The 13,519-nt window shown below is 39.9% G+C and overlaps 1 protein-coding gene across 1 annotated transcript; it reads left to right on the forward strand.

Moving 5' to 3' along the window:
• Positions 1 to 503: 503 nt before the first annotated feature.
• LOC307262338 (tetratricopeptide repeat protein 39A) lies at positions 504 to 12,373 on the forward strand. Its single transcript, XM_080043182.1, has 18 exons — positions 504 to 730; positions 1,609 to 1,713; positions 2,186 to 2,317; positions 2,633 to 2,691; positions 3,189 to 3,256; positions 3,360 to 3,424; positions 3,635 to 3,734; positions 3,819 to 3,884; positions 3,973 to 4,081; positions 4,229 to 4,296; positions 6,019 to 6,078; positions 6,297 to 6,458; positions 6,578 to 6,669; positions 8,050 to 8,170; positions 8,262 to 8,373; positions 8,540 to 8,654; positions 9,541 to 9,657; positions 11,468 to 12,373. Exons 1-18 carry the CDS (start codon positions 696 to 698, stop codon positions 11,574 to 11,576), a joined length of 1,695 nt encoding a protein of 564 aa, XP_079899308.1. The 5' UTR covers positions 504 to 695; the 3' UTR covers positions 11,577 to 12,373.
• Positions 12,374 to 13,519: the final 1,146 nt, after the last annotated feature.

Below are 13,519 nucleotides of genomic sequence, written 5' to 3' on the forward strand. Positions count from 1 at the left end.
CACAGAGTAAAGCTTCATCCTACAAAACGTAATATTTACATCAATGTGTGGTGTTCTGTAGCCTAGTAAATATGCAATAATTTCAGTCTACCACCAAATAGTGTAGTGTAATGTAGCCTACTCAAGAATATTGAAAAAGTGTTTCGTTTAACCAGCACATACTTTCAGTCATTTAGGCTACATAGAATGTATGGTTTTATCAGCACAGCCTAATTTATTCAATCCTCTTTGACTTGCTTATGTGAATTTGACACCCACCATTGAAAAAAAACACACTCTTTAAATCATCATTGATTCTAGCCTATCGTTTTTACAGTTTGCCTACTACAGTTAAGGTTAATGCAATCTTCGGCAGACATGCAGAAATCGCCATAACACCGGGTCGTCTCGGTCTCACCCGATCCTGTGAGTCGCACTGTACTGTTTGCGTGGCAGGATGTCACAGAGGAGGAGTCAGATGCGCCATCACCTCATTCTGCTGGATGCACACAGATGTACGCATGCCTTTACCTGCGAGCACTTGACGTGAACTTCAACAACAGGAAATTATTTCGTGTTTTCCAAACGCCGACTTCCACCCGACTGGTCTCGTTTCACAGACTATAGGCTAAAGGGGGTGAATGCGCCTTGATTTTCTGCGACACCTGCAGAGCTCCTAACAGGTGTTGTTGGGGCACGCCGCCCGGAAAGTCAACATGTCCAATGGGAAAGACGCGGATGCAGCTGAGAAGTGAGTAGATATGCGATCGAGTGGAAAATATGTTGACACGCTTAAAGTTTGACTTGTTTCCGCAATCTTTGGTATTTTGGCCGGAACACTAGTGTTCTGCTTTTCTTGATCAGCCGGAGAGATAAGGTTTAGCTGAGATGAGGGGGAAAACCACCTGCCCAGGAAATAAAATAAACATATAAAAAATATAGCCTAGCCTATAGCCTAATGAACCTATCACGCTTATAGCTAAACATGTATGGTCCTATTTTCCTTGTATTTTGTGGACTTAAAGTGGTTGACTATAATATAGTGCCATGCAGATGTTATTTTATTTATCTTATTAATTAACCTTTGGATTATTCCCATTGAGATTTAAAATCTTATTTTCAAGGGAGTCCTCGCCAAGAAAGCAGCATAACAACATAAGAGTATCACATTTAAAACAACATTTCACATTTCAAAATAAAATCCAAGACCCATCAAATAACAAAAGGCTATGACAAATCACAATAAAACAACAGTTCCATTTAAAGTGAATCAAACAGGACATATGAATGCAGTTTGTGGTTAAATGGTCCTTAATCCTGCTTTTGTAATATCGTCCACAGTAATTAGGGATTGCAATTTATAGGATCCTGTCATTTATACCATGATGCAAAAAAAAGATTCCAAGGCACTTTCACCAAACGTAGAGTGTTATGTAGCTTATTATGTATAGAAAACTATACATAATAAGACTGCTGCTTAGACAAATGAATAAACTTGCTATATATTCATAAACAGAACAGTGGATTGGTGACTGATAACTTAATGCTCCCCCCCCCCCCTCCCCGCAGCACACACACCAGCGTTTGTTGTGTGCATGTTTTTAATCCACGTTTGTCTCTGTGCCGCAGCCACTCACAGATGACCCTCAAGGAGTGTCTGGATGAGTGTATGGAGGCCTTGGATCTCTTCCTTAACAACCACTTCAACGAGAGCCTGGAGAAGCTGCGGCCAAGGTAACAGAATACTCCCGAGTCACAAAGGTATTGGCCCTGCCTGGTAGTGTCTGAGTTGTTAGTGCACTGTATGCTTTTGGTAACGCATCCCATAGTGGTATGTTTTCAGTGTGACTTCAGCAGTATTTGGCCTGTGGTCTGCGGTGTGAACTGTACAGCGATGTGTTTCCTGTCAGCCAAGACAGGAGGGGGGTGGCACTTGTAGGCTTTAGCTCTCCAGGATATGAGGTGTTTGCTAAAGCTGACGCCCAAGGCCATACTGATTCAACAGAGAGGCCAAATAAACAGCGCACAAGACATACTGGGCCGATAGAGGAGATAGGAAGGATAAAGAGAAGCAGTCATTTACTCTTATCTTTTCTCAACAGGAAAATGCGCAGGCCGTACAGTAGCTACCCTCCGACCTCCATGACCATGCTTAAAGTCTGCTGTGTATGTTGTTGACAATGTGACTCCCATGTTTTCCATGCAGAGTGAATGACAGCATGTACCATGCTCTTATCTACGCCACCATACTGGAAATGCAGGCCATGATGACTTTCCAGCACGACGACATCAGCAATGCAGGAAATACCATGAAATGTGCCCAGGAGGTCTGCCAGAGGTCAGGGTTGTTTCGTAAATGTAGATTTAGTTCCCCCGGGGTTTCATTTGAGACGTTCACTCTTCACATATTCTAGAAGCACCGTACTTTATACTCAAAGGGTGCTGCTAACTCAGACCGTAAGCCATGAGAGGCAAATTTTCAAATGAGTGCATTTACATGGCCTGTTTCTGACCAAACTACTTGATTTGACTGTGTTTGCATGAGAGAAGCCCTAATAGTGGCTGCTAAGATAGCAACAGCGACACATGTTATTGTGGAGCATTAGTAACACCACGTCTTATGTTGACAATGATATATTCTTGGGTCTTTCAGGTTTCGACGGAAATCCCCAGGTTTGACAAACAAGTCAGGAGGGGACTCACTCACAGAAGGTAGCAGGCTTGAGTGTTTTACGTCCGTCCAAAAGCAGTCAATACAAAATAAACGTTTAACTTGTGTCAATGGAGGTATACCATGTGTAATTGACAGTGTCCATTATGTTATTTATGTAGTACATTTGCAATTAAGTTTGACAGCACATTCTTTTGCCTACACTATCTGAGGTCAGCGCTAGTAACCAACTTATCCATCAGGCTTACAATATTCCAGAGACATTAAACATAAAGAAAAAAAGATATGTGAAACTGTACACTGGCAAAGAGATGTTTTGAGCAAATTTCTAGCAGAATTGCAATGCTATCATACAGACCTTAGGCAGGTATAATGTTCACTATCTTAGTTCAGCGTGTTGGTAACTTGGCCAACTCACATAAACTGTCTAGTCACATCTTAGGCCAGACTTTATGCTCTGTTGCTTGTTGACCAGATCATTGTATGTGGTTTATTACTTCATTTGTGTGTGGGTGTGTGTATGGGTGTGTTTTTGCAGTGCAGCTTCATGCTGAAGTGTGTTATGCAGAGTGCCAACTCCAAAGAGCTGCTCTCACCTTCCTACAGGTGCTAATATGCTTTTTAAAACACAGAAAAAAGCATGCAGTGAATAGATGGCATACATTTATTTTTCACTAGCTTTTATTTATTTACCCATTATTTCTTGCAGGATGAGAACATGGTGAGTTTTATCAAAGGAGGGATCAAAGTTCGAAACAGTTACCTCATTTACAAGTAAGTAATGAGAGAAAAACATTATATTCAGTGAGTATATGCCTCTGTTGTACAGATTTTAACTATTCTTTTTTTTTAATCTGCATCTTCAATTATTTGAGTACACTTTTTTAATGCTGTATTTTATATTGTATATTATTTTTACAGTAGTTGGTTACAATGCTGAGCTGTCTTGTTAATTAATTAACATTGTTGCCTTTTATTGTTCAGAGAACTGCATTCCTTCATAAAGTCTCACAGCTGTCTCAAAGGACCCAGCCACATTCACTTAGAGGGAGGAATATCATTTGGAATAGGGGCGTTTAATCTGGTATGTCACAAAAGTATCTTTAGAGCCTTTGGTTGACTACGAGTCATCATGTGTTGGTACCTATACCGTTTTTTTAAATTACAGACCCTGTCTCTATTTCCTCCACGGATACTCAAAGTCTTGGAGTTCGCAGGCTTCTCTGGAGACAAGGTGTGATTATATACATTTCCTCCAGTATCCTTTCACTATTTAACTGACACACTCACGAATGCTTGCTACATGTGTGTTCCTGTTGTAGGAATATGGCCTGTCCCTGCTGCGTGATGGTGCGACCGGGGTGAATCTGCGCTCCATGCTGTGTGCTCTGCTGCTGCTCTGCTACTACACCTTTCTCACCTTCATCCTAGGTAGTGTTCTAGCCCTTTCACGCATTTTGTGCATCTGAGATCTGTATTGTAGGCTGCCACTATATTCCATACATTATTCACTTCTATGGGAGGACTTTTGTGTGATATATCACATCATTATTATATATTTGTGTTTTGTCCTCTCAGGGACAGGCGAGGGAGAGGTGGAGGAAGCTGAAAGCCTGCTGAAACCTTTCCGGCTCCGCTACCCACGGGTGAGTGGCATCAAGGCTCATCAATTTCACTTTCCAAGAATAACTGTATACTTTCGGTCTAATAATGAAAATGCATTTGAATTTTTTAGCCATTTGCCTCACTCATCGGCTCAATATAAGGCGACGGAAAGCTTCCCTTTAACTGTGCGTGCAATTTTAATTAAGTTAGGCACAAAGGCCGATCAGCCACGTTAGCTTAGCTCAAGCACCGGTAGCTAATGAGAACATATAGCCTGCCTCCCCTTGCAGCAAGAAGATAAACTAAACTAATCACTAAATGTTCCTGTGTGCTTGTTTATTTACCTCGTAATGTTGCGCTCGTTATTTTTGGCACGTTATGTCATTAGATGCCCCTAACTTCTTCAGAAATGCCCGTACAGTTAAAGGGAAGGTATCTGTGTCTCCTTATATTGAGATGTATTAAAGTTGCTGTTCTTTCTTTAGTGGGTCTATGAATAACGAGTTCCCCCGACTTCACAGAAGTGCATTCACTGAATTACTCTATGAATACATTACTGTGGTTTATTCCAACTTTGATCTTATTTTATTTTAAATAATTAATAACGCCAAGTAAATCCTGAGATTTCAGAACATGGGAATGAGCAAAAAATAAATCAGACGGGGCAACTTCCTTTAATGATCCGTCAAGTTTTATCGTGCAGTTTTCCTTCTCCTTCGCCATCCACTATTTTCCTACATCTAAGCAATTATTTTCAGTGTTAAAAAATGAGTACCAACTCATCAGAACTGATATAAACGATGGCCAAGAAAAAAAATCCAAAATAAACCAGAATGATCCTTTGTTGTCAATGAATTCAGGCCGTGGTTTGTCATATTTGTATTACATCTCTTCAGTACCTCATTCAAACTTGTGTTCTCTGTTCTCGCTGACTGCCACCTGAACTTGCTCACGTCATTGTTCTTTTAATCTTTCTTTGTTTACACCGTCATTTGCTCTCACTGTATGCCACCTTTTTCTTAGAAATCCCTCCTTTCACTCGCATTGTTTCCCTCTTTTCTTTCTATGGTCCAAGTTCCACGCTCCGAACCATCCACCGCCCTGATAACTTTCATCTGACACTCACTCCACCCTCCACACACTCAGTCCCTCCTGCATCCTTTAAAATCATCACACCATCTTTACTTTACTTTTTTTTTTTTTACAAGGACTCGCACACCTTCATGCTATCGCTATCTGACTCACTTTTTTTTTAAATTCGCAATCCCTGTTTCAACTCCACCTTTTACATACATACCTGCCCATCCCAGAGAACAAACTTAAAGCTCTGACATAATGTGTACCAAACCAGAATGGGAATGTCTTGGTTAAACACAGAGTAATTGCTACACAGTAAGTCTGACTATAGTATAGATAGGTGAAGACTTAAAGGTGCAGACTGCGATTCTGGAGAAGGCTTGTTGTCAAAATCACTTTTTGTAAACGGGCATTTTGCTAGTTACAGTGGGTCCCCTTTGTTTGCATAAACTTTGGTTTACATACCAGTTTACAGAGCCTAGGCTGTGTATTGACAACCTTTTTTCAGCCCACTCACAGTACAGACAGGTAGCGGACCGTGAGGAGACTATGACTGATAAAAGAAAATTGACAACAAGCATTCTTCTGAATCGCTGACTCCATCTTTCTTTCACACACAATAGATTGACAAGACATGGGAGGCTGGAATACAGATGTTTGAATTGTAGTTTTTCTCTTTTGTCCAGGGAGCAATATTCCTCTTCTTTGCTGGCAGGACTGAAGAGATCAAGGGCAACATTGATGAGGTTTGTTTCTGTCTTTGTCTGTGGCTTGTAAGAATAACGGCTAATGTTTTATTTCCTCTACATTCAATGTTTTTAAATAGCGTGAGTGATGCATGAAACACTTCACCGTGGTAATATTAACACTGTGTTTAAGCCCCTGAGCTACAGACGACCAGCACCCAACTTCAAACGTAAGCCTTATTAATGGGCCATATGATGTAATGTCCCTGTGCTACCAGGCGGTGGAGCTCTTTGAAGATGGCTGCAAGGCCCAGCAGGTGTGGAAGCAGTTCCACCACATGTGCTACTGGGAGCTGATGTGGTGCTTCACCTATAAGCGAGCCTGGAAGATGGCATACTTCTACGCAGACTTACTGAGCCAGGAGAGCCGCTGGTCCAAGGTACAGAACGCTAGGCAGGCCGGTTGGAGATCAGAATGCATTTAGCTGTAGGTTATCTTGTGTTTCAATATTGATTTAATAAAAGGTGTGAATCCTGTATTTGTGTTTCCCTCTGTTAGGCCATGTACATTTACATGAAAGCTGCATACCTCAGCATGCTGCCTAAAGATGAGGCCCGGCCTTTTGGGGACGACGAGGTAGAGCTCTTTAGGTAAACACTCACGCATGCACGAACGCACAGACACACACACACACACACACACACACACACACACACACACACACACACACACACACACACACCGTTTCTTGTTCTAGCTCGGCAACACCATATATTGTCCCAAGGCTTATGGTCCACTTGCGTTTTACACATGTTTATGTAAAGACAGGCAGCTGTGAGGCAGAGGCATTGTTCACATGTCTGTGTACTTTGTCTGAACCCGGAGGTTTTAGAAAGGTGTATTTGCCAGGGGGGTCAGGGATCAGGCCTGAAAACTCTATGGCCAAGGGCTTTCAGTTTAGGAGGCTACTTAATTGTTAAAGATCACCTCCAGACATGTTTTGAGACATACAATAATATTCTGCTTTGAATAATAGGTTGCGTTCCGAATCGCATACTCTTTCTTTTTTCTATTCTACATACTACATCCGACGATAAAAATAATCTAGTTAGGATGCAGTAGGCATACTATTGGGACATACTTTTCTCTCTTATTTCATCATAACATTGCGCCTTGATCTTGCCTCTTGCTTTTATATCCGTCGCATCCCTGTTTGTTTTCATATGGAGGCTTCGTCGATGTTACGTCACTTCACGTGCGCACTGGATTGTGGGTCAGAATCGCCCAAATAGGATGCACTTTTCAACACTAACAATCTTGGCTGCATGAAGTAGGACATCCGGGTACTTCTAACCATCCTAAATCTGGCCACAAGAATCGGGACATCCTAAATCTTTTTTCTACATACTATATAGTAGAAAGTATGCGATTCGGAACGCAACCATACTCAGTCTGCAGATTACCTTAGTTACTATATCTAGCTTTATCTAATCAGTCTCATCTATCTCGAACTAATTAGGCCTTCTGCTACTATGACAAATGTGTCGCCATCATTTATATTATCGAAAGTATCGGAATTTTGATATTGTGACAAAACTAATCTGCACAGTTAAAATCAAACATCTAAGCGAAGTAACAGAAAGCAAACCACAGATTTTGAGTGGACGCACTTTAATGTTTCAGATTCAGCAGCCAAAAATCAGCAGCAGTGCCACTGTTGCAAATTTGTGTCTCTTCTAAACTTCTTTCCACTGTTGTTGTAGTTTGTTCAAACTGACCTCCCATTACATCCTGATATACCGCCTCCATCATAAATGGGATAATTGCCCATTGCGGACATAGACATTACTATGAATACTGTGAATAGAGATGTTCGTAGGACAAACCCACAGAAAATGATCAACAGGATTAAGTTGGCCATCGTGTTCCCTGTAAACCTGTAATGTCACCCTTTACAGCTTGTGACACAATAGATACTGTAGATGCAGGTTAAAAGGTGTGTGTGTGTGTGTGTGTGTGTGTCTCTTCAGAAAAGTGCCGTCCTTCAAGCAGAAGATAGCAGGAAAGTCTCCCCCGACTGAGAAGTTTGCTATCCGTAAAGCCAAACGGTACAAGGCTTCCTGCCCAGTCAGGCTACCAGTGCCAGTGCTGGTAAAACTTCACATACAAACAACCTCACACACAACAGACAGTATGTTCATCTTAATGAGCCCTGATCTGTATTCTCTGTTCCTTTTCATAGGAGATGATGTACATGTGGAACGGTTTCAGTATGATCAGCAAGCGACCAGAGCTGACCGAGGGCATGATGCAGACTTTGGTTGATGCAGAGCGCATCCTGCTGGACTCTCCTGGTAATACAACTTATCCCAACCCTTCTGCTTAATCAAATCTACATCTACATATCTTGCCTAAACTCCTGCTGCATAAGGAATGAGATCACTTGTCGCATTTGTTTGTCCGCTATGATGATGATGATGATGATGATGATGATAATGACCACTGCTGCCTGCTCTACAGAAAATGACTATTCTATGGATGACCGCTGTCTGATCCACCTCCTGAGGGGTCTGTGTTTGAAGAACCAGGGTCACCTCCAGGCAGCTGAGGAATCCTTCAAAAAAGTGATTTCCTGGTGAGCTCCATTGGATTAATGGGGGCCGCTCCTACCCTGTTCACACCGCATGCAATCCAAGAAACCATTTTCAACGTACTGTTAATAGAGAGAAACATCAGCGTTCACATGACCATGTGCCGTGTTGAATTTGGGCCAGGAGACTATTTAAAGCTTTAATATGTAACTTTTTCATACGAATGAAATATGTTACATTCAAGCCATTGTCAATAAAGTTGACACAAAGTTGATTAAGCCTGTCGGCTCCACAAAACTTTTCGGCTGTATTTCGCAGTATGCGTTTACAAACTGGTGTGGCCCCCCGAAAGGTTTTTAGTTGTTGATTCTACAGCTAAGAAGAAAACCTGGAAGTACAGAAGGTATAAAAATACAAGTGCGATCACCAAAGGTTGCACTGTCAGTGTTGTTGTAATTACTCAAAATTCCTCATGGGGGGCGACAAAAGTTAAAAGTTAAGTGTTTGCTTAGGCTTTGTCCAAATCTTAACTGAAGCCTACCCCTGTCTCTGTCATTTGACAACATGTCTATGGGCAGGTCCTAACCGGATGTACTGACAATGTAATGCTTGCTTAGCATTTATAAAATCTTCTTTACTCAACCATTAAGTCAGACAGAGAATATTTACTGAGCGATCAAGGGTATTACTCCGCGCCGAAGCCTCACTGACGTTGACTGAGTGCTTATGGTGAGGGAGGCTTTCGAGTAGGTCTTGTGAGAAATATCCTTTTCTACAGTCACTCCAACAGTTTCAGGCCGACTGGGGGGGAAAAAAACAACAACTCTAATACAGCATTTCTGAGGATGTCACATGGTATTTTTTTAACATAACGTTTGCAAAACAGTTTTTGACTGAGAGTTGAATCCCCTTTTTTCTCTGTGTGCTCAGTGAAAAGAAACTCAAGTATGACCTCTACCTGGTGCCCAACTCACTGGTGGAGCTCGGTCTGCTCTACATAGACCAAGGCAGAAGAGACGAGGCTATTAAACTACTGAACAAGGCCAAGTAAGTTACTCTCTCTTGAAAAAAAAGGCTTCATTGATGTATTTAAAGACAGAGACGAAGGTATGACAAGATATGGGACTGATTGATTGAATGGATTTCTGTGTGTGTAAAAACGAAGGACTTATTCAGTTGCTTGAGCAAATGATTGAGCGTGTCTTGAACAAATGACCAAGTGGGAGTACACTTAATCAAGTACTACTTGTAAAAATCATGTACCGAATATCAGATAATACAATTTCAAGGTACTTGTACTTTGAGTATTTAAATTTCATTACTTTATACTTTTCACTGTATTTATGAGGGTAATATTTCACGTTTTACTCCATGAGATATATTTGACATTTGTGGTATTGCTATTTTTATCTACTACGAGGAACTTTTAAGTGTTTATGAAACAGTCCTCTTATTATGATCATAAATGACCTGTAACAGCAAACCAGACCATCAGCGAAAACAATGCTCTTTTTTATTTAGTTATTATTAAAGCATTTGCTCGGGTCAGATTTCCAGGGGACTTGGACAAAATTATTTACAGACAGACCGGAAAAGCCGGTGTTTCCAGAAAGGGACTAAATCAAATAAAAAAAGGAAGAAATGGAGAACCTCTTGGAACTATAGCCTTTGTGAAGAAATATAAAAGACGGCGCTCTTTGGTAGGGGGCATGAACAAATCCAGTGAGAATCAAGAAAAACCACATACCTTTCCTGTGACTAACCTGTAACAAGGATGGATGCCGAGATGCTTTAGCAATCTTACATAGTCACATATAAACACACAACCCCTTCACAGTGCATCCTGCGGTCTCTCTTTCACTCAATTCCTAAACGGATACACACGCCGCCTGCAAGCGCTTGGGTCGTGGTGTCGTAAAAACACTACCGCTTTTGCTCAATGGGACCAATGGAATCAATAGAAACTGAAAGCTTCTCGTATAGCCACTTGAAGAGTCACCAAGAAAAGGTTATAGCGTGATCAGGTCATGACTTTTACTTGATTATAGGAAATAATATCTTATTGTATCCAATTTTATATACAGTATGCATGGTATGTTTACCATATTGTTTATACATGGTATTTTAAAGGACATTCAATTTTTGGGATTTTATGGGCATTTCATCTGGGCTATCCCAAATGAATATGAGCAAATGTGCAATTTAATCAGAATGGTCAGAAAATGTTGCCATGGTTAGTTTCACAGCTGATCAGGTTGTGCTTTAAATATAAATTTGAAAGTTTGAATTGTGCGGACTAATAAGAAACGCTGCTTCAAGTTCTCTTGTCTGATAAGGTTTGAATAAACGCAAACAGCATTATGGCATAATTGAATCATGTTGTGGGATGTGCCTTTCTTCCTTTTAAAAAAAATGGTTTCACAGATTTAGCGTCATGTTTTTAAAATGGATAGGGTAAGGTGCATTATATAAATCCATCATTAACAGCTTTGTTGTTCAGGAAAGTGGAAAAGGACGGATCGTATCGGACATAAACAAGTGGTATCGAACCATCCCTATTATTTACTGCATATATAGAATATGAATTAACTCCTCCCATTGAATATGACTTTAAGTCGAGAATTAACTAATCAAAATCAATATCTGAAAAGCAGCTCTAAATGTGCAAAGCAAAAACACTTTAATTGCTGGTGTTCATGAAAGTTAATGTGTACGTTGGTAATATGTTGGCAGTCAGTATGTAATATACAGTCAATCATAGATACCAGTCCGTTTAATTTTACACTTGACTTTGGGTGAGGGCCTCTTTCCTAATGTACTATACCACTATAACCCTTTCTCCTGTTTTGACTTGTAGACACAACTACAAAGAATACTCGATGGAGTCTCGCACACAATTCAGGGTCCACGCTGCTCTGGCCAAACTCAAGGCCGACCACGGTGAGGAAGAGGACACTCATATGTAAGAAGACATGACTTCACGATTGGAAGGCTCTTGACACCAGACTCTCTGCTTCCCTCAAAGTTACATGCTCGTTTAACTTGATGCCCAGTTTTTAACCTGTATCTATTTTAAACAGGTGAACACTAGGTATTTTATCAATGTGTTTGGGGATATATACCTTTTCTGACATGTTTGTGTCACAGTCTGCAATAAATGATCAAAGGTATAACCCAAGAGCCTGTCATTCTCAGACCGGCTTTAAAGAGCATACAAGTAGAGTTTGAGCTGAGGGACAGTGTATATATGTTATATCGGTACGGTAGCCATTTTATTTTATGGGAAATGTTTTACTTAACATTGAAAATTAAAGGACATTAAATTTTAATCAACGTATGATGGAAAACGACTATGAATATCAAATGTAAGAAATTCTATGGAACAATAATGAAATGTATAGTAATTGCTTTATTTTACTGTATTGAAAGTGCTCCAAGTGATTATGACATCATTAAGTAACTAGCGTACTGTGTTGTTGCGGAATAATGATGTTTCTTTTTCATATAAGACTGAAAAAAACATTTGATACAAAATTGTTTTTTAACCTGACTTGAAGAAATGTATGACCCACAGTCAGCAGCAACTACTCTATGCACCCCAAGTCATGCATTTGTCCTATGCTTTGTGTTGCAATGGAAATGCTGAACTAAAGCACCCTAAAGAGGTGAAACCACAACTGTTCTAAACTCACTTTCACTGTCTTGGTGTGAATTCATCAGTGTTCTGCGCTTTGGCCGCTCCGGATCACTGCCTGCACTTTCCAAATACCTTATTGACTGTATTAAAGTCATTTTTGCATAAATAAATTCTACACATGAACTGTCTGTGCTTTGTCTTAAATTATACCAAAATCTAAATAACCCAATAACTTCATCTTGTGATATATAACTTCATCTTCTTCTTGTTTAGACAAGTCTGTACAGAGATATATTTAGGCTATTACAGTGACAACTAATTATGGAGGTCATGAACAATGAACATGTGCTTAACAAAAGGTAATAACTTTGTTAAAAAAGAAAAAAACATGAATGGGGTTTCTTTAATATTCCTACCTTCCCAATAACAATCAGAAATAAAAATGGAGTTAAAGAAGAATATTTCCCTCTGAAATGAAGCGGAGTAGAAGTATAGAGTAGCATCAAACCGATATAATTGAATGGTAGGACATTGGTCAAATCCTATTGGTCAAAGCTGCCCTAAGGTCCAGTAGGCTACTTATTGTAACCCAGGTAACTAGGCCCTAACCATGAAACTACAAAAATGTGGGTCATTAGGAGATATTAAAATATAATAATAGCCAAGTTCACTGTGATTCAATAAATAAGTACCCAGGGGGCAAAACCCTCTTTTTTTGGAAAACAGACATGGGCTGTTGTAAAAGGTCGTTCACTAGAAATGATATATAGGACCTTCAAGGATCACAACCTGAGTGGACAACCTGGTCAACTAGCTGCTGGAAAGCTACAGGGGGCCGACATAGAAAATCGGAACCATGGTTCAATGCGAGGGTAAAACTTTTTTTTTAAAAACTTGTAGATATTATCTTGAAACTTTGCCAGTTGCTTACTGGCATTAAAACAATTTGTTGTATTGAAGTGTTTGTCAAAAATGTTTGAATATTTATGCAAATTTGGAATATTTCACAAATTATGCACCAATTTGCACATCTTTAAAAACCAAACATCTAGATATTGGATAAAGCCAGAGTTAAAATCTTTATTGCATTTTGACATTATATAAGTGTGTTAAGTTTCTACATAACAAACTTCCTCTGTGAGAAATGGTGTGATAATTCTGGTTTGTTAGTGGTTAGATTGACATGATTTGATAGTTCTTTTCATTACTCTGACCCAAAAATCTCAACTTCTAAATCACTTACATCAACCAAACTTTCCATAATCATTCTTA

This window comes from Ammodytes marinus (genome assembly GCF_949987685.1).
Source record: "Ammodytes marinus genome assembly, chromosome: 16".
NCBI classification, from domain to species: Eukaryota; Metazoa; Chordata; class Actinopteri; order Uranoscopiformes; family Ammodytidae; genus Ammodytes; species Ammodytes marinus.